Here is a 24,441-nt window from a genome sequence, read left to right on the forward strand (position 1 = left end):
GCCGTTTTGCATAGATACATTGACAAGTCAAGTTGAAACGCAATAAAAAGGAGAAAAGGCAGGTAAGGGGGAAAAGAAGGTTATTATGAAGAAAGTTATCATATAGGAGTTTCATAAAGTGTTTCCTTTCAAATTCCTCTGAAATTCCTATTGGAACACCAGGAGGGAAAATACATTTCAAGGCAATCACAGTGTTAGGGTTAGTACAGCTGCAGTTGAACATGGTCATTACAAACAACAGTGGAACACATCAGTGAACAGGTGCAGCAGCACATTTCACCAACACCTGCTGCCAACACATTACATTTCAAATGACAGACTGTGGAGGGAAAAAGCAGCGAAAATACAGTATTACCCCATTTTCTGACAAACACAGTACTTGTACACAGAATATCCCCAAAGCACGGACTAACAGGTGAAATACAGGAATGTCACTCATATCCAACAGACAAGACTGTTATGGTCTCACTCAGAACAGGATGAAGGGATGCCCAATCAATCACCAATGGAGAGAGGTAGAGTCTGAGTTCAAGTAAACCAACTCTGGTTTATCATTTTCAACATTTTATTGTTTTATTCTGATTATTTTCGTTTCTATACAGACACCATACAAATCAAGTCACAGGTTTCACTCCCAAATAAGATCAACAGAATGAGCCAAACATTGCAGTTCCCACAAAATATAGGATGGACAATAAAGGCATTATTTATATATATATTTCATATATGTATATAATATACTTTCTATAGAGTACCATTGTAAATAAAATACAATACAAGATATACAGAAGTCTTATATTTGTCAATCCATAAATGATATAAAAGCGATTATGGAATAAGTTCATAATCTTCATACCAAACCAAAATTGAAATGAATAAAACCATTTTAAAAAGTAAATAAATATCAATAATAAAGGATGGGGAATGGATCATTCCAAATCATAGTCAAATTAAATAAATAGACACTACATTCATACAAGTCGGTGCAATCCATTTCCCATTAGTTATTCATTATTCTGTATGATACCACTTGTGCCTGACTCCCTACCCTAATTTTTATGAAGGCCTTCATAAAACTACCCGACTTCACCTAACATTCCCTTATTTAAGTTTGCCACATATTCAAGTCCATTCAAGACTTTCCCTGAAAAGAAAGAGAAATGAAAGAGAAAACGATGAAAAGAAAGGGGTCGGGGGTCGGGGGAGTAAACCACAATGTACCTGGCACCTCTAGTCCTTGAGTCCTTGTTTTATGGCAAAAGGCAGTGTGATGTCATGTAATGGGGCCGTGTCCTTTGAGTGGTTGAATTAGAATTCCAAGCGTGACTTGACTGTACTGTACACAGACTGTTTGTAAGGATGTGAAGCAAGGTGGGCTTGAAGGACGTGGGGGGGGCGGGGGATGGGGGGGGCATTTCCAGCAGAGAAGAGTTCCTACAGTCTGTCACAATCCAGAGGGTGGATTTGACTGTTTTCACTTTGACCATGAACTGACTCCCAGATCTACTCAGCAACTACCAATGTTACATGTTGCTTTTTTTTTGTCACAAAGTTCTATGGTTTCCATAGTGCACCTCCCGACGGCACAATTACGCAAAGGGGGCACTAGGGCGAAGCAGCAAAAACGCTCTAGTCCCCAGTCATTTCTCCTCCCTATTGGGTATGACAGGCCAGAGGGACAACTCATTGGGGTGAAATGTGCTTTTTTTTGATAGCACAGCGCTCTTAATGCGGAAAGAGTTGGGAAGCCCTTTTTGTCGAAGAAAGGTTGGAAAATTAGCACGGATCTGGAAATATCAACAACAACAACAAAAAACATTCCAGGAGATTCTTTTTTTGTTTCCTTTAGAGTGGACACCCAGTGCAAAAGGAACTAAAATGGCTGACAATTATACATGGGAGTTGATGGATATGCGGTTTAGACGCGGCCAAAACAAATTGAAAAAATATGCAACAAGGTATTTGCCATGATGGTGCTTTTGAACATAGCGAAAGAAGAAAAATGCCTCAAACAGCCCGGAAAATATATGACATATGCCAAAACCTATTGATATGGTCACTAAACCATGGAAGCACTAGGAAATAATTTCTGTGTACTCAGCTGACACCTAGTGGCCATTACTAATCATGACAGAAGTGGGCTGAGGGTGATGATAATGGCTGGTGAGACTGACTGACTGGTGATGAAGGTGGTGAAAAGACACGGTGGATAAACCAACGTCTTTATGAGTAAAGCTTTTAGTAACTTTGAGAAATAAAAGTTCCAAAAGAGGCAGATTCACCAGTCAATTTGCAATGCACTATATAAAGCTCAAAATTTTAAAAGAATCAAAGTCGCCTCAGCTAATTCTAATATTCCAATGGTACCCAGTGCCCACTAAATCTATAGTCAGTAACCTAAATAAATTCATATTTTAATTATACTTCAATCAACATGAGTTGTTGGCAATAGCCTACACTAAAAAAAAAACGTGAGTTTTTGAGATGAGTCTACTTAAAAGCACTTCAGAACCCAAATCTGACTAGAGAGCATGACATCTAATTAGATTGTGCATTGGGATACAGAGTAGTTTATGTGGTCACTGTTTAGTACTCTGATTTTTTTCCCCCTCAGCAACCTTTGACTACACATGTAGAACAGTAATACATTGTGCTTTAGAATGTATCATACAGCCAACACACTGTCTTATCTAAACTGAAATATATCAAACAGAAAAAATATTGGGAAAATGTTCCTGGCATATTCTAACTAGCAATTACTGAGTACAACACCTTGTGGATTCATGAATATGACTGCAAAGTTAGCCACAGTGTTGTTTATAATTAGTGGAGTGACTTTCTATCTGGTTGACAAGCCCACAAAACCCCTTAAGTAAAGGAAAGCGAACCCAAAAGGGTTGGGAGAGAAATAGACACTAATAGTGTTGTATAATCTATCAAAATAACCCACGACGTTAAGGCTTCTTCTCTACCCTGACTACAACTCTCCGAAACGGTTAGGGATCACAACTACCCAGTACTCTGATTAGAAGAGGTGGCACTGCAAGTGTTATAATACTGACTTGCTAACTATTTGTGGCCAGAGAGAGAGAGAGAGAGAGATGTTCAGGACTACTGTATTGTGAATGGCGCGTTCATAATTCTGTTTCCTCAAGAGGTATTCCAAATTGAGGTTGATGAAGAAGCAAAGTGAAAACGGATAGTCTTATCGTGGATGCTGCTTGGTAAACAAAACTTACATTTTTCTCTTGTATTGTAAAAAATGGCAAAAATCCTTCCTCTCATGTGCTCTTGAAGTGTCATTTGGGAAATGGAGAGTCGTCAACCCGCCCACACCCTTTGTTTCTCCTCCCTCCACCCATCTTCTGCCCCTCCCTGTCCCGGCTTGCCGCTCCTCAGAAGGTCATGAGCTGAAACTCCCGCTCAGCCTGCCAGTCGGGCACCCACACGGGGTAGGTGGCATGCTTGGGCATCTCCATGATGCGGACAGGCAGAGGCTCATGTCTCTGGTGAACAGGGTTAGTCACTACCTAGCAGGGGGAGGGAGAAGACAAGGGGAGCTACTAACTGACAGACAATCTGCACTGCTCTGCTGCCCAGAGCCCCGTGATGGCTACCACAGTAGCTGGGGTAGGGGGAGATGTTAGAGGAAGTGAGGGGGCTGGTGTTAGAAGGGAGAGGTAGAGGAAGTGAGGGGGCTGGGGTTATTGGGTAGAAGGGAGAGGAAGAGAGGGGGCTGGGGTTAGGGGTAGAAGGGAGAGGTAGAGGTACGAAAAAGGGAACCTGGGAAAGGGATGGTGGTAGGTTGGAGCAGGTGAGGCTGGGTAGAGGTAAGAGAAAGGGAGGCTAAGGATGGAGGGGAAGAGATGGAGCTGGGGAAGCTGAGGAAAGTACAGTGGTTAGTGCAAGGCTCTCATAGGTAGGGAAGGTTAGAGCTGCGTCACGGGATTGAATAAGGGCAATTCAGGTAGAAGCTAGAGTAAGGATAGAGGTTTAACTAAGGCTATCAGAAGTATGGGTAATTGGAAGAGGGTTGAGCAGGGCAAGCTATGGTAAGTACACTGGTTAGTGGCCAGAGGACAAAGGTAAGAGCTGGGATATCTGGGGTAAGGGCAAAGGTTAGAAAAGGGATATCTAGAGTAAGGTAGGGGCGGAGGGAGAAGCGAGGGAGAGCATGCATTATCTGACTCTGTAGTGACTGAAAGGGTTATAGTCTGTCCCTGACTTTTAGTTTAGTTTAGTGTGGTTGGGTAGGGTAGGGGGAAGTTGCATTGCTGGCTTTGCTGGGGTGTAGCCTTGCCTCACCCTTTCTCTCCCCCAATAGGGAGTCACTGCAAAGAAAGGATCTAGTAAAAATAAGAGGGGTAGGGAGGGAGGCCAAAGATTGAGACAGAGGGGCCAGGAGGAGGGGATAAGTGAAAGATGAGTAACTCATGAGAATCTACTTTCAATTGGAAAGGAAATGTTACCAACATAACAAAGGTTTTAAAAAGCTGAGATATTTTTCCACAGTGCTTATAGCTTTGATATTTGCTTTAAAATAAGAAAAACAAAAAATAAATGAAGCATTTTGTTCATAGTATGGGTTCAAAATATAACCCAGGTGGCAACCAGCAACCGTTATCCTTATAATTTGTTTCTCATTGCCCATTTGTGTTGCTTGTATAAGGAGTAAACCAGGAAGGCTTTCTGTGCCTGTATCTGATACAGCCAGGAAGTGGGCGGCTTTGTCTTTGTCTCCCTCTGGTGGACAGTGTGTGTGCAGTACTGCGCCCTCTAGTAGTGCGAGTGGGTGTTGCTCTGCATCAGCTGCCGCATACTTACTGTGAAGATGTTGGAGCGGCGCTTGGACTGCTTGCGGATGGGGGTGGGCGTGTTGGAGGCGGCGATGGTCTCGATGCGCATCTCCCTCTGGCTGATGCTGGGAGTGGAAGGCACCGAGGAGGAGTAGTCGCTGAACGCAACCCCGCCATTCGCCGCCTGGAAGAGGAGAGACGGGGAAGGACAGAGAGAGAACAAACTAGTCAGTTAAAGAAGGTAGGATCTGGGAAAACGGATCATAATATATAGTTTATGAAGGCTACTGTACGCTCTGTATTTTCAGTAGTTTACAGCCTATGTCTTGCAGCATGTGCCAATTACACAGAAGAAGCTCATTGTTTTTCCTGACCACGTAACCTGACAAGTAATATCCTAAAACTAGGGCCCTGAATTTTTCCTGGTCAGGTCACGTGGTCAGGAAAAACTCCTGGCCCTAGTTAGAAATATTCTGGTAGGGGGTGTGGCCTCACCTGGTTAATATGCACAGAGGGGAGGGATGCGTTGGGGACTGATGAGTGGCTAGGCGAGTTGGGAAGGGACTTGCACGGACCAATAGACAGCTGCTGCTTTTTCCTCAGAGCCACCACCTTCTGGGCGACTGGTGGGAGAGAAAGAGAAACAGACAAAACAACAGAGGGTTAGGAATCAAACACAACAACAAGAACAAGTCCACTGATATTAACCACTTCATAGCAATTCTCTTTTTCAATCAGGTCATTACGTTACATACGGGGGAAGTGAACCTGATACAGTTCTCCAGAGATAACAAAGCATCTCCGTTTCCAAGGGGAAATACTCCTGCCATATGATGTTCAGAGAAATGAGCCTTTCTTAAGCCAGGGAGATATGCGGTGTGATGTTAACCAAAGGAGACTGTCAGGTGTAGTACAGAGGGACCTGATTGGCCAACGCAGACGGCGTAGGCAACCGCCCGTCACTTCGCTGTAGACTCCAGCGGGAGGGGATCTGTGATTCTGCATAACGCGAATGAGGGCCGAGGGAGAGAGAAGAGTTTAAGTCTGTCTGACAGCCGGGGAACATATTGGTATTGATAGTTAAAGTAGCATGGGAAACGAGGAATGGAGGAGCCGCTCGATCTCAAGACACAAACACTTTTTGCTGTTGTAATTCTTTCAAAGCAAGCAATTAATACAGAGACCCGCAAGGCTCCGTGCGTCAACAAGCAACGAAAAGGAGAAAGTGAACTGCTGCGTTACGCATTCATAAAGTTGGGGAAAGAGAATGTTTGGGGACTGTTTGAAAGCTGTCGTTAATAGGATGCACTGAACCCGGCAGGGTATCGTAGTGTGGCAGGACCGGATGTTGTTGCTGTTCAAATGAAGGTTGTCATAAAGTTCCGAGACGTTTTCTCCTCGAGCGCACATGTTTCTCTCTCGTAAAGCAGACATGAGTTCCTTCTTGGCTATCGGCACCGCGTTGAAAATAGTCCTCTCTCTCTGCCCGTTATATGTTTCTTACCAATGGCCTTTCCATTGACATCACATTGCCATTTCTAACATGAAAGGCTCCAGCATCTGTTAGGGGAGGTTGGATACTGGATCGCAGTAGAAACACTATGGGCGGACATCGGCCCATACAATGACACACTGTTGACCATTATATTGTGATCCTGATCGCAAGGATCCCCAGGGGTCCACAATCTATTCAGAGAGGTTGGGTTAAATGGGAAGACCCATCTCAGTTGAATACATTCAGTCGGACAACTAACTAGGTCATCCCCCTTTCCCTTTCTAGTCCCAGGCCGGCACTGACACTTCTCATTCAGCTTATCAAGGGGAGATTCATTAGTTACTAGGCTAGCTACAGTATGTCCCCAATGCCCCAGCCCGTACCATCTTGGAAGACTCTCTCCACATTGAGGCCGTAGGTGGAGCAGGTCTCGTAGTAGGTGGAACGCTTCAGGTCGTTGGACAGCTTCCTGGCCCGTGAGTCATCGATCACTCTGGGGTTGGCAGCACTGATGGCATCTGGGGAAGGACAAAAAGGGCCAACAAGAATGTAATATTGTTCTGAGAACATGTCATTTGGGGGGGATTATGTACGGTGCATTCAGAAAGTATTCAGACCCCTGGACTTTTTCCACATTTTGCTAGGTTACAGCCTTATTCTGAAATTGATTAAATCGTTTCCCCCTCCCCCTCATCAATCTACACACAATACCCCATAATGACAAAGTAAAGGCATGTTTTTAGAAATTTTAGCAAATGTATTAAAAAATAAAAAAGTATTCAGACCCTTTACTCAGTACTTTGTTGAAGCACCGTTGGCAGTAATTACAGCCTCAAGTCTTCTTGGGTATGACACTTACAAGCCTGGCACACCTGTACATGGGGAGTTTCTCCATTCTTCACTGCAGATCCTCTCAAGCTCTGTCGGGTTGGATGGGAAGCGTCGCGGTACAGCTATTTTCAGGTCTCTCCAGAGATGTTCGATCAGGTTCAAGTCCGGGCTCTGGCTGGGCCATTCAAGGACATTCAGAGACTTGTCCCGAAGCCACTCCTATGTTGTCTTGGCTGTGTGCTTAGGGTCCTTGTCCTGTTGGAAGGTGAACCTTCAACCCAGTCTGAGGTCCTGAGTGCTCTGGGGCAGGTTTTCATCAAGGATCTCTCTGTACTTTGCTCCATTCATCTTTTCCTCAATTCTGACTAGTCCTTCAGTCCCTGCCGCTGAAAAACATCCCCACAACATGATGTTCCCAACACCATGCTTTACCGTAGGGATGGTGCCAGGTTTCCTGCAGATGTGACGCTTGGCATTCAGACCAAAGAGTTCAATCTTGGTTTCATCAGACCAGAGATTCTTGTTTCTCATGGTCTGAAAGTCCTTTAGGTGCCTTTTGGCAAATTCCAAGCAGGCTGTCATGTGGCTTTTACTGAGAAGTGGTTTCTGTCTGGCCACTCTACCATAAAGACCTGATTGGTGGAGTGCTGCAGAGATGGTTGTCCTTCTGGAAGGTTCTTCCATCTCCACAGAGGAACTCTGGAGCTCTGTCAGAGTGACCATCGGGATCTTGGTCACCTCCCTGACTCAGTTTGGCCGGGAGGCCAGCTGTAGGAGGAGTCTTGGTGGTTCCAAACTTCTTCCATTTAAGAATAATGGAGGCCACTGTGTTCTTGGGGCCCTTCAATGCTGCAGAAATGTTTTGGTACCCTTCCCCAGATCTGTTCCTCGACACAATTATGTAGATAGGTGTGTGCCATTCCAAATGATTTCCAATCTAAATGAATTTACCACAGGTGGACTCCAATCAAGTTGTAGAACCATCTCAAGGATGATCAATGGAAACAGGATGCATCTGAGCTTAATTTTGAGCCTCATTGGAAAGGGTCTGAATACCTACTTAAATAAAGTATTTCAGTTTTTTTTTTTCAAAACCGGTTTTCGCTTTGTCATTGTTGGGTATTGTGTGTAGATTGATGAGGAAAAATGTTAATTGAATCCATTTTAGAATAAGGCTGTAACAAAACAAAATGTGTATAACGTCAAGGGGTCTGAATACTTTCAGAACGCACTATATGTGAAAATCCACACTAAAGTCTCAAGTCTATGCTAAAACTAAGGCCGAGAGTTCTTCCTGGTCAGGGCACATGTCAAAACTCCCAGCCTACTTACATCTTCATGTATATTTATGTCAGGTGTATGGTAACAACTGGCTACCTCCAACCCACAAACTACCACTATGGGGCGAAGCTAACATTCCAAACAATATTCATACCTTAAGGGACTTGCTAGTTAAATCAAAGTTCAATAGAAATACCTTGCGTCCCGACCAGGACCATGGGGACCTCTGCTGTGTTCCTGTAGCTGGACAGACGCAGGAAGTAGTTGTAGACTGTCTGGAAACTGATCTCATCCTCCAGACTGAAGACAAACACCACAGCGTCTACCCACGCTGCAAACTGCAGGGGACACACAGACAGAACACAGGCTTGATAGGATAAAAAAAAACACCAACATACTGAATGTGTGTGTTTGGGTGGGTGGCACTGTCTGGATCTGGGAGGACCTGAGTGTGTGGCCAAGAGGTATCGGGTAACCGGATCGGCTTCACTTGTGTATAAGATGTTGTATTTATTTTATTTTTTTATGTAAAAGAGAGAACCAGCTTGTGAGAAGAGAAGAGATTACGTTTTTCACGCTGAAATAAATCTAGCCCTATTGAGCTGTTCACATAAAAATGAATTTCAATCAATTGATCATGGTGAACCAGGAACCACCTGAAACATAATTATCTTATGAATCCCTTGATTGTTTAAAAAAAATAAAAATTACCACAGCAATTTAATGTCAACTTAATGAACAAGTGAAGCTTAATGAATAAAGTCCACCTTTGTAACAGCTTTGAAATATGCATTACTCTTTCCGACTCAATATTATTATTATTATTACCATGCCAACAGTGGAGGCTGCTGAGTGGTTCATAATAGCGGCAGGAATGCAGCAAATGGAATGGCATCAAACACTTGAAAACCATGTGTTCGATTCATCCCATTCCACCGACTCCGCTCCAGTCATTACCACCAGCCTGTTCTCCCCAATTAAGGTGCCACCAACCTCCTGTGCATGCAAAACAATTCCCTTTTTATATTTGTATGGGAGTGGCTTCAGTTCCATATTTGTGCAGGAGAGGGCAGTGTAGCAACATCATTGTAATGACAGGGCCTGTGTTATTGTATTGCCTGTGTCGCCAGTTACTAGTGGGAATATCAATGAAATCTCAAATATGGCTATTACAACCCAGTGTCCCATGTTATCGGGAAGATGGAACCTGTTTTCCCCTGCACCATTCCACAAACCTAATCTCCTAGTGCATCACCAGGGAGAGAAGAAAGGAAGAGGTTTCCCTTGGGCAGCAGAATAAGGTAATCATAATCACAACTGCTTCTGAGAAAGTGGTTAAGGAGGAGAGCGAGCCCAAGCACTAACAGTGTATCAACCTTCGCCTCCCCCTCCCTCCATCTAGTCATTCAGCAGCGTTCATATCTGTGGAATTAATCAGACCTGGGTTTAAATACTACTTGAAATAATGTCAAATACTGTGTCTGTGCTTGATTGAGCTTACCTGTTGCAATGGAACCAATAGAATAGTCACAAAAGAACAAACCCTACCCACCTGGCACTTCAGGCAGGTAAACACCATAAAAACACTAAAAACTCCATAAAGCAAACACAAAACGTATTTTGGAAGATTTCAAAAAGTATTTGAACCCAGGTCTAGAATGGATGGGGACATCAAGCTTTCAGTTTAGAGTCACAGCTTCAGCTGAGACTCCAGTAAGTGGGAACGTAATGAAGGCCTTTAATTACACTGCGCTAATTACACCCAGCTAGGAACGGAGCTACAGTCATTTCCATTCCCATCTCTGGGACTGGGAGCAACATTAGCATAATGCTAGCATAACTCTGCCTGTGAGCCAACCTTGCTAATGCCTGTGAGCCAACCTTACTCATGCTAGCACAACTCTGCCTGTGAGCCAACCTTGCTAAGCCAGGGAGAGGGCAGGTATCATTGACTGTTTCATCATCACAAATCCCCAATGGAGGGGTTGGAGTGCCAGGATGCTTTCACTCCAAGGCCTCTCCAGAGAGATTCCAAAAAATAGGAAAATGAGGCCTCCAGAGAGAGACAGACATGAAATGGCTCAGCCAAGAGCATCACCACACCATGTTTTCCCTAATTACTGAATGAGTACCTGGCATAGAGGCACAGTCGCTAGTCCTATCAGACATTGTAATTTGTATCATATAAAGAACAAAAGCTAGAGTCTGGCAACCATATTTATTTTAGAAATGTTTAGCTTTGTATTTCTTTGGTTTGGTAAGGCCAACCTAGCCTAGTGAGCCATCCGGGTCTTGCAAGGTTAAAGCCAATTTATGCTTTATCTGAAAATGTGGTCGGAGGCTCCATAATGAGGGTGTGACGCAATTCTGGAACCTCCAGAGACATGCAGAGGCCAAATTCAGCTCCTTACCGCATCGTGCACCTACCAAATGTTGTAAAAATGCGGAGGGCTCCATATAGCTCCGCATTGACTTAATTGGTTGGCGGTAGGCAGTGGAGGTTCTAGCTTTTATGGCTCCCTGGGCGAACCCCCCCTTCAGCGCCCCCCAGGCAACAAAAAAAAGAAGCACCATTCTGCACTAACTGTATTTGTTATTCAGACATTTGGAACAACATAAATAAATAACCTTTAATAACCTTTAAAACTATATAAATATAAAACTATATACAAAAATAAGACTCATATCAAAAAAGAAGTAACAAAGACAAATAGAAACAAATGTGTTGATTTGGCACTCGAGCATCAATACATTACCCATCCCCCAACACTGTCAACCAAGAGTCAAGACTAAACCAGTTCACCTTGGTGGTGTGCAGACTGATTTTTATATTGCTCTTAACAATTTCACACAAACCAGAAGAAAATTCAACAATATGTCTGTGAAACTATATATTCACAGTATTATGAATGAATTGTGGTGTATTTGGTAGCATTTCGTAGTGTCACTGATTTTACTAATTGTATTAGTACTGTACAAATTTAGAAGTGCGCTATTTGATAGATTCCCCCCCGCTCCCCCTACCTTGAGCTTCCAATGGGGAGATCTGAGGTCAACCTACCCCCACCTCCCTCCCCATCTCGTACTTCTGAGTGGGAGACCTTCCCAGGCAGTAGCCTGCCTAGCTCACAAACTAGAATCAGGGCACCCGCTCCGACCAGGTTAATTGACCCACAGTCCCACACCGTGACATGATATCCTTAATGTGATGTGCAAATGAGCGATAGAAAATCGAATCAGCAAATGTTACCATTCCCCTCAAAAAATGTGTTCGGGCCCCCGGCAGGATGCCGCCCCAGGCGGCTGCCCATGTCGCCTATACCTAAATCCGCCACTGACGATAGTTGAGAGCCGGAGCTCCTGTATAAACACAAACTCACTTCCTTGATAACTTCCTTTCACAACAGCGTAAGAAGTATGAATGCCCTGACTTCTGCAGAGGCCGTACCGCCATAAATGCAGCATGGCATGTGCAGTGCATTTCACATAAATCATTCACTGTAGGGCAGCAGTCATCAGTCTGGTAAAACGAGGCTACCGCCAACATGTTCAACTCAAGGGTAAGTGTTCCGGTCTGGAAGCACGGTTTCAGTAATGCAGTTTAACTGATGCCTGGCCCAGAAGGACAAATTCCATAGACTGCCACAACGAGAGAAATCCTAATAAGACACTTTAGTCATCACCTTTGTGCACAAAACATCCACTGAATTATTCAAATAATTGTAACTCACAGCCGAAGATATCAGCATTTTATTTTCATCCAATGTCTGCCATGTTTTTGGATGACGTCGTCGTTGCTCCCTGTGCGCACTGAGTGCTGGGGCGCATTGTGTTGTTGGTCCGTGTAAACCGGACGCAACCCGGATATAGACAGTCCAAGAAGGATATAGACAGTCCATGAATCGGCGTATACGAACCCGAGTAAATTACCAACAGTCGGACATCTTGGACGCAGTCTCCAGGATATTATACCTCAGTGGTTCTGCTCACCAGTGCTGTGAACTGGCTCCTCCTCCTAGTAGGTGAGTTTCCACCTTTAAATGCCCAGGTGGCTCGCCTCTCATTAGGTTATTTGGTTTATCTCGTCTAAGAGGTGTTTCCAAAGTTGATTGTAAACGCTCATGTTTGAGCATATATTGTTTTTGTTTTCAATAACGTGTAAAGTATTGACCATTTGTTCTGAAAATGTGTGTTAGTCGTGTTTGAGAATGTAGCCTACCTTTTTAAAGGGTCGGTGCTATTCTGGTTCCATGGGACGTCCCAACTCTGAAGTTACCCGATTGAAGTTGAAATCATTTAAAATTAAGGTAAGAGTTATGGTTGGGGTAGGAGTTGAGGATGTCCCAAGGATCCCAGGTAGCACTAACTCTTTTAATGCCAGATTACTGCTCTCCTCCTCCATAAGAGCTATTGTGCGTGTTCCTCTGCCCAGGCGTTGCTGACACATGCCAGATCTTACAACGCCTGGATAGGTATTTTAAGTATCAGCTAACCACATCATATGTTATTGCAATCTGGTTCCCGATGGCACAGTTAATGATGCAACCATTGTTCGATGCATGCAACGTTTGAGCAGGGGAACGCGACCGTTGTGTTCGTGAGTTAAATTGTCGTTACAGAGCCCTGACAATTTATACTCAAAATGTGTGCATTTATGGGCATTTTGCTCTGTATTTACGGTGCATTTGCCTGTGTACTCCTGTTGAGTTATTGTAGTATTGGCCAATTAAATTCAGTGTTTTTCAACCAAGTATTTTTGCCAATTCCTTGTCATTATCTGTATATTTTGTGTATAAACACTCCTACTGGATCTCGTCTTCCCTCCGTCACCTGCACTGTAAATACCACCTATTTTCTTCCTCGAATGAATGAATCCGGCTCAACTCTTGATGCTCCACACCAACTAGGCTGCTGGGTCCTCTATCTTAACAAGAGTGTGTGTCTGTTCTGTCTTGTCTTTCCACTATGAAATGACTTTTAGCTAGGTTTAATTGTTGGTAAGTTCTCAGGGCACAACGACTTGGTAAAAAGCAGTATGAAGCACTGCTGAGAATGGGAGAGCTGTGCAGCATTGAAATGACCCCCCCCCCCCCCCCCCCCAACAGAGAAGTGTTTATTAGTTCCTGTCTGGTTGTTGTGGAGGAGATCTTGCAGACGTTAAGTGGCATTAATTGGCTGTGCTGAGGCATGCGGGATCAGAAAGCAAGCTGTGCGTACGTACCTGCAGCTCCGGGGGCCTCCCTCGTCTCTGATCAGCAGCAGGTAGCTCTGTCCATCAACCACCATCTCCTTCTTGAACCGACCACCTGAGGAAGAGGAGAGAAATGTCAGGGTGACTTATTTGGTGGTGCGTTGCCTAGAATCATGCTTCGGCAGTATTAATACAACCAATGTGGACTGATCTACTTTACCCTGCCTATTAAAGGGGTCGGCAAAATGAAGGAAGAGCCCTAAACTCAGGCCCAAAGTGGTGTAAAGCACTTGCTACTCTACCCATTGTCACTGAAAACGTGTTTGGTTTCGCTACAGCTAAATCACCAAAATGCAATATTAATTCCAATATTCTTCACCAGCACACACCAGTAGACCTAAGCATGAGTCAGATTTCGAACTTCCCATTGATGACTTTCCATCCCGGTAAGGTTTTGATGATGGTCCCATCCCGGCATGTGATTGTGAATATGCTGCGGTTTGATTTGGCCCCGCTGTCTCAATAAAACAAAAATGAATAATAATCAGAAGCTGGGGGAAGAAAACTGGTCTCTAAAGTCAGTTACAATGAAGGGAAATTGCCATTTGGCATGTTTAAACGTACACAGCTGCTGAGGGAACCTTCTCCACTACACAGTCACAGAGCACTGCCACAAAGCCATAGACCCAACCCCCCCCACCCTAAATTCACTACAACACCACCACCAGCTAGCCTAGCGATCCGTCTCCATCATTGATGCAGAACTCCATTAAATATAAGATAGCGTGCTAGTGTGTTAGCCAGCGCAGCAGGCCGTAAGGACGTGATAAGGCACGTCCACTAGAATGAACGTATAGCCTGGAGCCTGCGGTGGAGAGAGGGGGAAGGAGGGGATGGAAGATAATAGGAGAAGAAAAGGGAGAAATCTAAAGTTGGGTGTAGTTCACGGCCACAAGATAGTGGAGGCTAGAGCTCTGCAGGAGAAGGGTAGCTACTATAGTCAGCCTGGACTTTTTACCCCTCATCTCTTTGAACGCTTGTTCGTATTCCTCGCCTCCGGCAAAGGCTGGCTGCAGATGAAATACAGACCGATGGGAATACCTCGGCACTAAATTGGATTTTGCATAACATTGGAATAGTTTGAGATCCTGCAGAGATTTCAAATATTAAAGTGAGAAAGTTGGGGAGCGAGGCAAAATAAAAACCTTGCTTTTTCAAAAGCAGAAAATCTGCTTCAAGCCATCTCAAACAATATTGAATAATGTACGTCTGCATGAAAGGAGTAAGAGTGGGCATATTAACGTATATCAACAACAAAAAACTACAGACACAAGATAAATATCTACCGCTGCGGCAACACCCGATATTTAATCATCAGCCGTGTTATCTGAACTCTAACTGGTACTTTGATGTGCAGATCCCACCTCTGCAAAAAAGCAAGGGAGGACACAGCGACGGGCTCCGCCTGCAGTCTTCAAGAGATAGGTAGGCAGTGTTCTACAGATCCACTTGAGCCACACTTGCTACCCATTAATTCCACTTTAGCCCAAATGGGGAAGGGGGATTCTCCCAGACATCAGTTGAGTTGTGTAAGAGCCAAAGAGGGAGACTCAAGGAAGCCAAGCCAGCTTTCCTCCACTGAAGTAACAGAGCTCTGAGATTGGAGCGCTGATCGGACTGATGAGTTGCCATATGCCAGGAGATTCCCATTTAGAGGAAATATCAGAAAAGTGATACTCGTAGTAATACCCAGTATAGTCATATCTTATGAGAAAATGACTGTATCTGGACCAAAGTGTCAGACTTCAGAGGACATTTGAAATGATTCTGGAGGATGTAAATGCGAATAGCCCTTGAAAATCGTACAATGAGAGTGTTATACCAAATAGCATCTTCTGTTGCCATGGTATAAAATGGATGTGCATTTAAGTAAAGACCTACATTTAGATTACATAACATCAACATCCTTGCTGTGTCTGTGACTGTTCACCGGCAAGCATAGACAAAAACATATCGGAGGAGAAACCATCTGTACTGTGAAACGTCTGTTGAATCTCAGTGCAAAACTAATTAAGCAAAACTACAGTAATTGTACAGCAATAACGAGAGACACTCAATCTGTATTAGGGAGGCAAGCAATTTAATGTATAATGATTTTGCCTGGACGTGGCTAATGAAAAGAGTGTTTATAGCTTTTCTATCAAACTGTTGTCCAACATACACACACACAGTCACACACAGTCACACACACAGTCACACACAGGTTTTGAGATGGTAGCTGAAATTGTGGGCTTGGTGAGCCGGCAGTAGGCAATAGGCATATCCAGCTCTAGAATGGAATGTGGATGCTCAGAGACCTTGACACAGAGCCACAATTCAAACAGAGCCAGTTTCACTGTCGCCATGGCAACACCTCCCTCCCTGTCCCGATACTGCCTTTTTTTTCTAGATATCACAGGAACTAGCAACATAGTAGAATAAAACACCGTAAAGTAAAACTGCTGGGTTAATGAATGGTACGGACAGAAGCGAGGTAGCCTCTTTCAAAGCCAGTTTCTATCCGGGCTAAGCAAGGTGCTAGAAATGAGACTAAAAGGAGACCCTTTGTCACCTGTTAAGGATGGGAGACAGAGCGGTATGTTGTATCACAGCAACAATGCAATGATCTGTATAAAATGTTTCCAGAATTACCAAAACCAGCACTCAGGTTTTTTCATTCCAGCATTTTTGTCATTGACTTCTCTAGGCCTAATTAGGCATCGAGGATTCTTGCTTTCCCTTGGTGAAGCAGCATCTTAATGCCAGGAACTCATTATGCGCTTCATGTCTCATCATCCTCAGTACACAGTAGCCACATAAAAACAGACACTACAAACCATCCAAAATTGTCATTTAACCCAACTTTGCCAACATCTTCACGGGTTTCGGGCAGCCTTCGCTTCCGATTTCCCGCCTGAGAATCAAAATGGAGAACTCTTCTGTTTTGATTCTGTGAAGTCATAAGTGGAAGGTTTGGGAACGGGCTCCAACTGTAGGAGTAAACACAACCTCCTCGCAGAGCTACGACCTCTCGTTTCAGAGCCTCGCAGCTCCCTAAACAGAAACCTGTTTATGTTCATGGCAGCAACTATGATCCCCTTCCTCTCTGAAATGATTCTTCTTCTTGATCCAAATCAGTCAGGTTTCAAGACTAGTCATTCAACTGAGACTGCTCTTCTCTGTATCACGGAGGCCCTCCGCACTGCTAAAGCTAACTCTCTCTCCTCTGCTCTCATCCTTCTAGACCTATCGGCTGCCTTCGATACTGTGAACCATCAGATCCTCCTCTCCACCCTCTCCGAGTTGGGCATCTCCGGCGCGGCCCACGCTTGGATTGCGTCCTACCTGACAGGTCGCTCCTACCAGGTGGCGTGGCGAGAATCTGTCTCCTCACCACGCGCTCTCACCACTGGCGTCCCCCAGGGCTCTGTTCTAGGCCCTCTCCTATTCTCGCTATACACCAAGTCACTTGGCTCTGTCATAACCTCACATGGTCTCTCCTATCATTGCTATGCAGACGACACACAATTAATCTTCTCCTTTCCCCCTTCTGATGACCAGGTGGCGAATCGCATCTCTGCATGTCTGGCAGACATATCAGTGTGGATGACGGATCACCACCTCAAGCTGAACCTCGGCAAGACGGAGCTGCTCTTCCTCCCGGGAAGGACTGCCCGTTCCATGATCTCGCCATCACGGTTGACAACTCCATTGTGTCCTCCTCCCAGAGCGCTAAGAACCTTGGCGTGATCCTGGACAACACCCTGTCGTTCTCAACTAACATCAAGGCGGTGGCCCGTTCTTGTAGGTTCATGCTCTACAACATCCGCAGAGTATGACCCTGCCTCACACAGGAAGCAGCGCAGGTCCTAATCCAGGCACTTGTCATCTCCCGTCTGGATTACTGCAACTCGCTGTTGGCTGGGCTCCCTGCCTGTGCCATTAAACCCCTACAACTCATCCAGAACGCCGCAGCCCGTCTGGTGTTCAACCTTCCCAAGTTCTCTCACGTCACCCCGCTCCTCCGCTCTCTCCACTGGCTTCCAGTTGAAGCTCGCATCCGCTACAAGACCATGGTGCTTGCCTACGGAGCTGTGAGGGGAACGGCACCTCAGTACCTCCAGGCTCTGATCAGGCCCTACACCCAAACAAGGGCACTGCGTTCATCCACCTCTGGCCTGCTCGCCTCCCTACCACTGAGGAAGTACAGTTCCCGCGCAGCCCAGTCAAAACTGTTCGCTGCTCTGGCCCCCAATGGTGGAACAAACTCCCTCACGACGCCAGGACAGCGGAGTCAATCACCACCTTCCGGAGACACCTGAAACCCCACCTCTTTCAGGAATACCTAGGATAGGATAAAGTAATCCTTCTCACCCCCCTTAAAAGATTTAGATGCACTATTGTAAAGTGGCTGTTCCACTGGATGTCTTAAGGTGAACGCACCAATTTGTAAGTCGCTCTGGATAAGAGCGTCTGCTAAATGACTTAAATGTAAATGTAAATGTAAATGAAGAGTTAATAGTAGGATTTAGTGCTTTACGCCCAGGTCTTAGTTTTACCTTGATGTGTTTGGGAATTATCATTCTAACGCAGAAGCCCTCTCTCTTTCATAGACAATGCTTTGCTCTAGCTGTCATTCGTTTATGCTAACGGATAATTGGCTAACGGCCAATTACCTCAGAGTCGTCTCTCTCTCTCTCCACACCCTTGGGTTTGAGAGAAAATCGGACTTGGTGTTGATACAAAATATCAACACCAACACACCTGGCATACCGTTAATGACAAGCCAAGATTTCTCCTTTCTCTCCATACACCATGTGGAAAACACTCAAACTAACTGCTAATTATACTGCAAGCATCAAGCCCAGTCCTTGTATTTTGTCAGTATCTATCCCCAGCTAGAATAACATCTGCCAAAATGCAGACTGGCTTGCCAATTGATCATTCCAGGTGGAATTTCAACAGGTTTTGGACTGACAATAATCTGGTAAAATCTTAAATAAACTTTAGGAATTATTATAAAGATCTCATGTATGATGCAGCAGGGCCAGTAGATGGACTAGATTAGCAAGATATCATCACAGCTATAAGAAGGAACAGACAGCTCTGCCTCAAGTGATGCGTTCATGTGTTGACTGACAAGACCGTCTAGTAAAGTAGACAACTTTTAACGTGTTTTTTTTACGTGTGATGGTGCTCTCCTCCCTCGGGATTTCAGCAGCAGTCTCTTACCTTCAGGGGATTCCTCCTGCACGTACGTGCCTGTCAGGTACCGGTGGACAAGGGCCGATTTCCCGCTCGACAGATTACCCACAATACCCTGCAGAAACAACAAAAACACATGACACCACACTCACATGTAGTTCATTCCAGGACATGTATGTTGTATGGATGGTTACACCTGCAATCATAGCCAGAGCCTCTACAGCTTGACATATATACAGTACAGATGATGATTGGTGAAACAGCAAGACTGCAAAATACTAGTACTAATAAAAGTCTGTTAACATGACTAGTACCAGTAAAATGTTCAGTTGGTGGCGGCAATATGTTGTAGAGAGGGTTACACAACTAACCAATGCCAAAGGACTATGAACTTTCACATGAACAGATGGTGCTTATAGGGTAAAGGTAAGACACCAAGGGAACAGTACTGTATATGTTCAGCTAATGTTTTACCTACTCCCCCTGGTGGGTGTCTAGGCCAAGGCCCCAGCCCTGACTGCTCTATGCCCCCAGGGGAAACCTGACGGAGGGTGGGCTGGTGCCGCTCCCAGGCTGGGGTGGCTGATGATGCCAGGGTGTCTGGGGGAGAACAAAGGCTCCTTCAACATGCCCCCCCCCCCTCTTCCTTCATCCCCCTCTTCTTTAGATCATTAGTGGGTGGTAAAGTCAGGATTGGTTTAATTACAGCGGACTGTGTGTGTGTGTGTGTGTTGGGGGGGGGGGGGGGGGGGATTAAGCTACCTATCCTCTCCCTCACAATACTTATGTTCTTTGTAAGGAGGAAGTTGGCTTTGGAGAGGACATGAAGTAGTAGTCTATCAAGAACGGAAGAATAGACCGAGACTACAGACCCTGGTTCGATCCCGGGCTGTATCACAACCGTCCGAGATCGGGAGCCCCATAGGGCGGCGCACAATTGGCCCAGCGTCGTCAGGGTTAGGGGAGGGTTTGGCCGGGTAGGCCGTCATTGTTCTTAACTGACTTACCTAGTTAAATAAATAAATAAATATAACAAGCTAGGAGCTACTCATAACCAAAACTAACTACAAAAGGGGCAGGGTTTGTGTTAGAACTGTAAAGCTTTGTAACCTGCTGGGTTGTAAGCCCATCATTAATAAGGCTGCTTTATGAGCATAGTTCAGGCAGATGAAAGCAGAGCGGGCACTATGTGTAAATTCCACTAGAGACTTTTTTTTTAAGGATCAGTCTGTGGGTTCATCATCAAAGTCCAGGTTTGAATACAATGTTTTTAATGAAAAGTTTTGGGAAGCCCGTACTACACAGTATCAGCTCATGTCCACCATGAGTACAATAGCCTACATGTTGGAACGATAACATTTGTCCATGCTTTTGGGAAACATAACTCATATGACTGAACTACTTCTGTCCAATATTGCCATATGGGAACTGTGAAAGTAAATGAAGTTCTCTGACAGCAGTCCTTGTCTTTTCCCTGCTGAGTTCAGCATCAGTTCACTTAACCTCTGAAGTGTGTGGCGCTAATGAACAGCGTCTACTATATAAAAAGACAATGAGCTCTATCAAATTCTCCCTGTTTTGAAAACATGTTCTTCATAAAAGTTCCCCCATCTGATTTGTGTCTGATTCCCATAAATCTTTCTGATGCGATGCACGACCCTAACCAATTCATAGAAGACCAAAATACTATGAATACTACTACAGTATTTAACACCAGAACGGTGGAATGAGGTTTTGTGGTAATATCCCTATTGATTATGTGCGTGAAGCATCCCTTTCTTCAAGTGAGGACGTGAGCAGCGTGTGTGTGTGTGTGTGTGCGTGCGTTTGGCAGTGGTAAGAACGGTTGTGCCAGCGGCTGGATCAGACCCAGGAAGTGTCACTCGTCTAGCCCAAAACCGTCACTCATCTCTTAGTCTGCTGCAAGCCACTCTACGCTCCGCGTCACCATGCCAACGCAAAAAAAAACAGCATCATTAAAAATCACCCACAATCTCGTTTGGTGCCAGGGAATATTCCAGCCAATTTCTGTACTCTACTCTACCTCTCTCTCATGCAGAATGAGAGGAAATGTTTTTGACATGCATAGAGCATGCACTGGCATTGACGTTGAAATCAATCCAATGCTAATGTTGAATTTATCTTCCTCTTGCAATGCCAATGTCAGCCAATTAACAACGGGCTGAAGTTATGATGCATACCACTCACCACTTTGAGCTCTGGCACTGATCGACTCAATGTCCATTCTTGGCTGTTGACGAAAGAGTCTGGAAGAGAAAAAGACGGAGAACAAACAGCATTTAGTTAAGGTTACTGAAGGGTAAAGCAGGGTGTTGATTCCCCATCACTGTTTCGTGTCGTCAACAGTTTATGTCAATGTGTTCTGTTGAACCAGAGAAAAACAGGCTCTGCTCTCCCTCTTGACTCTTTGTCCTGACAATGCTTGTTGTTTGATGTTTGTTTACATTGCACCGAACATGTACTGTCTGTGGCTTGAAGGGAAGTGGTGCAAATCGGGGTTTAAAAAGAGACCTCTGGCGCACGAGCAAGCAAGAATGCACACGCACACAGCTAATTCAATTCAATAGCGAGAGAAAACCAGACTTGTTCCAACATGTTCCTCTATTAATGGCGACACATATGGAAGGGACATTTGACTGGAAAAAAAATCGCCATTTAAAAACTAAGTCTAGAAAACCATTCAAGAGAACAATTACAAACTGGGTGAAAGTCAGTAGCATTGTTCAGGTCATAACCAGATACACAGAGAACTTCTCTCTCAGGACATTATAGTAAAAAAGTGTCCGGATCTGTCACAACTGTTTGACAAAATACCCCCTTCCTGTTTCGGGTCGCAGACCCTCTATTCCAAGTTAGCGACCCCCATGGAGATACCATCAACAACAGAGAAAGGTGGTGCCGGTGCAGACACACTGTCTCCAGGCAACAAGGTGCAAAACCAGGTGGGACCCGGTGTCTACACCAGGACAATGAAGACCTACAACACCAAAGAAGGCAGCGTCATTTAAGTGCGCGTTTGGTGCAGCAACCATGTTCTCTCGTCTTGCTCAAAGCAAACAAAAAACATTGATCATCCAGAACAATCATCCAGAAAAATGTATTGAGGATAAACCAATGTTTCGATGACTGGAAAATATACAGTTGAGATTGAAATAATTTAAACGGCCTACAAACAGGGTTTTCAAACTATTTCATAATATCTGGAGAATTTACACAAAAAAAAAAAAACTTTTAATTTTAAAATGTGTAAACTTAAAAATAAAAAACATATTCGCAAATGTTGTGGCTTAGACACTAATTTACATCATTCTAAGGTTTTTGTGTTGTGCCCAGCATCAGTTGAGACACATCATTTGTATTTATTATGGATCCCCATTAGCTGCTGCCTTCTTCCTGGGGTCCGGCAACATTAAGGCAGTTATACAATTTTAAAAACATTACAATATATATATATATTAATATATATATATATTTTTTTTCTTTTAACCTTTAAATATTTAACTAATTCTTCTTTACAATGACGGCCTACCCCAGCTGACACTGGGCCAATGGTGCGCCGCCCTATTGGACTCCCAATCACGGCCAGTTGTACAGCCTGAAATTGAACCAGGGTCTGTAGTGACGCCTCTAGCACTGAGATGCAGTGCCTTAGACTGCTGCGCCACTCGGGAGCCATTCACAACAGATTTTACAACACATTAAGTGTGTGCCCTCAGGCCCATACTCTACTACCACATATCTACCACACAAAATCCATGTACACAGTACGTGTGTGTATAGTGCATATGTTATTGTGTGTTTGTATGCATGTGTCTGTGCCTATGTTTGTGTTGCTTCACAGTCCCCGCTGTTTGTTCCATAAAGTGTGTTTGTATCTGTCTTCTAAATAAAATGTTACTGCTGGCACGAGTTACTTGATGTGGAATAGAGTTCCATGTAGTCGTGGCTCTCTGTAGTACTGTGCGCCTCCCATAGTCTGTTCTGGACTTGGGGACTGTGAAGAGACCTGTGAAGAGACTGTGAAGAAACCTCTTGTGGCATGTCTGTGGCATGTCTGTGGGGAATGCATGGGTGTCTGAGCTTAAAAACCGTAGTTAAACCGCAGTTAAACCGCAGTAGTTAAAAACCGATTGCTCAGTGCACTCAACATGTCAATACCTCTCATAAATACAAATAGTGATGAAGTCAATCTCTTCTCCGCTTTGAGCCAGGAGAGATTGACATGCATATTATTCATGTTAGCTCTCTGTGTACATCTAAGGGCCAGCCGTGCTGCCCTGTTCCCTCGTTGTGGTACCTGACCACACGACTGAACAGTAGTCCAGGTGCGACAAAACTTGGGCCTGTAGGACCTGCCTTGTTGATAGTGCTGTTAAGAAGGTAGAGCAGCGCTTTATTATGGACAGACTTCTCCCCATCTTAGCTACTGTTGTATCAATATGTTTTGACCAAGACAGTTTACAATCCAGGGTTACTCCAAGCAGTTTAGTCACCTCAGCAATTTAGTCACCTCAACTTACTCTTTACAAGATTTAGTTGAAGTTTAGGGTTTAGTGAATGATTTGTTTTTACCAAATACAGTGCTTTACATTTTTGAAAATATTTAGGACTAACTTATTCCTTTCCACCCAAGTGTTGCAATCATTTCAGTCTCTGTAGTAGCTGACGTGTATAGTCAGTGGCATGTCGTTAGTAAAGATTGAAAAAAGTAAGGGGCCTAAACAGCTGAACCGGAGAATTCCTGATTCTACCTGGATTGTGTTGGATAGGCTTCCATTAAAAAACACCCTCTGTGTTCTGTTACCTGTCTAACTCTTTATCTACAATATAGCAGGGGGTGTAAAGCCATAACACATATGCTTAACCTGCAGCAGATTGTGATCGCTAATGTCAGAATACGCACTGAAGTCTAACAAAACAATTTATTTATCATCAATCTCAGTCAATCATCAGTCATTTGTGTAAGTGCTGTGCTTGTTGAACGTCCATCTCTATATGCTGAAAGTTTATGCTGAAAGTCTGTTGTCAATTTGTTTACTGTAAAATAACATTGTATCTGGCCAAAAACTATTTTTTCCCCATAAGTTTACTAAGGGTTTGTAACAGGATGATTGGTCGGCTATTTGAGCCAGTAAACAAACGGGGCTTTAATATTCTTAGGTAGCAGAATTACTTTTGCTTCTCTCCAGGCTTGAGAGCACACACTTTCTAGTAGGCTTAAAGTGAAGATATGGCAAATAGGAGTGCTCTTGAATACAGGGGGGTTGTCATGTTTTTGCTGACAAATGACTAAAATGGGAGTAAAATAGACATTTCAACTTTCAAATGGGACCACAAAGACAGTTGGAGGTCCACACATCAGAGAATGTAGACTTGAATGGGAATATCTGTTGATTTAAATTATACTGTCCATCCCTATAGGAAACCTATTGAGATCATAGAAATATAGATAATAGAATAGACATGACCATTTATGTTGACATTCAACTGTTGGGGTAGTGATTAGAAGTTACATTTCAATTAAATTTCAAGGTGTACTAGCTACATTTCAGTGGTCTGAAGCCATATATAATTCATATAAT

General features: G+C 44.2%; 1 protein-coding gene across 1 annotated transcript in view; it reads right to left on the reverse strand.

Annotated features, from left to right (window-relative positions):
- The window catches only part of LOC115102958 (arf-GAP with GTPase, ANK repeat and PH domain-containing protein 3-like), a 139,337-nt gene that overhangs the window by 99,780 nt on the left and 15,116 nt on the right, over window positions 1-24,441 (reverse strand). The window contains 7 exon segments of the mRNA XM_065005681.1: window positions 4,825-4,980; window positions 5,292-5,419; window positions 6,675-6,809; window positions 8,600-8,748; window positions 13,631-13,709; window positions 18,866-18,953; window positions 21,047-21,105. Coding sequence (XP_064861753.1) covers window positions 4,825-4,980; window positions 5,292-5,419; window positions 6,675-6,809; window positions 8,600-8,748; window positions 13,631-13,709; window positions 18,866-18,953; window positions 21,047-21,105 — 794 coding nt within the window.

The sequence above is a fragment of the Oncorhynchus nerka genome, linkage group LG20, assembly GCF_034236695.1.
Source record: "Oncorhynchus nerka isolate Pitt River linkage group LG20, Oner_Uvic_2.0, whole genome shotgun sequence".
In the NCBI taxonomy this organism is placed as follows: Eukaryota; Metazoa; Chordata; class Actinopteri; order Salmoniformes; family Salmonidae; genus Oncorhynchus; species Oncorhynchus nerka.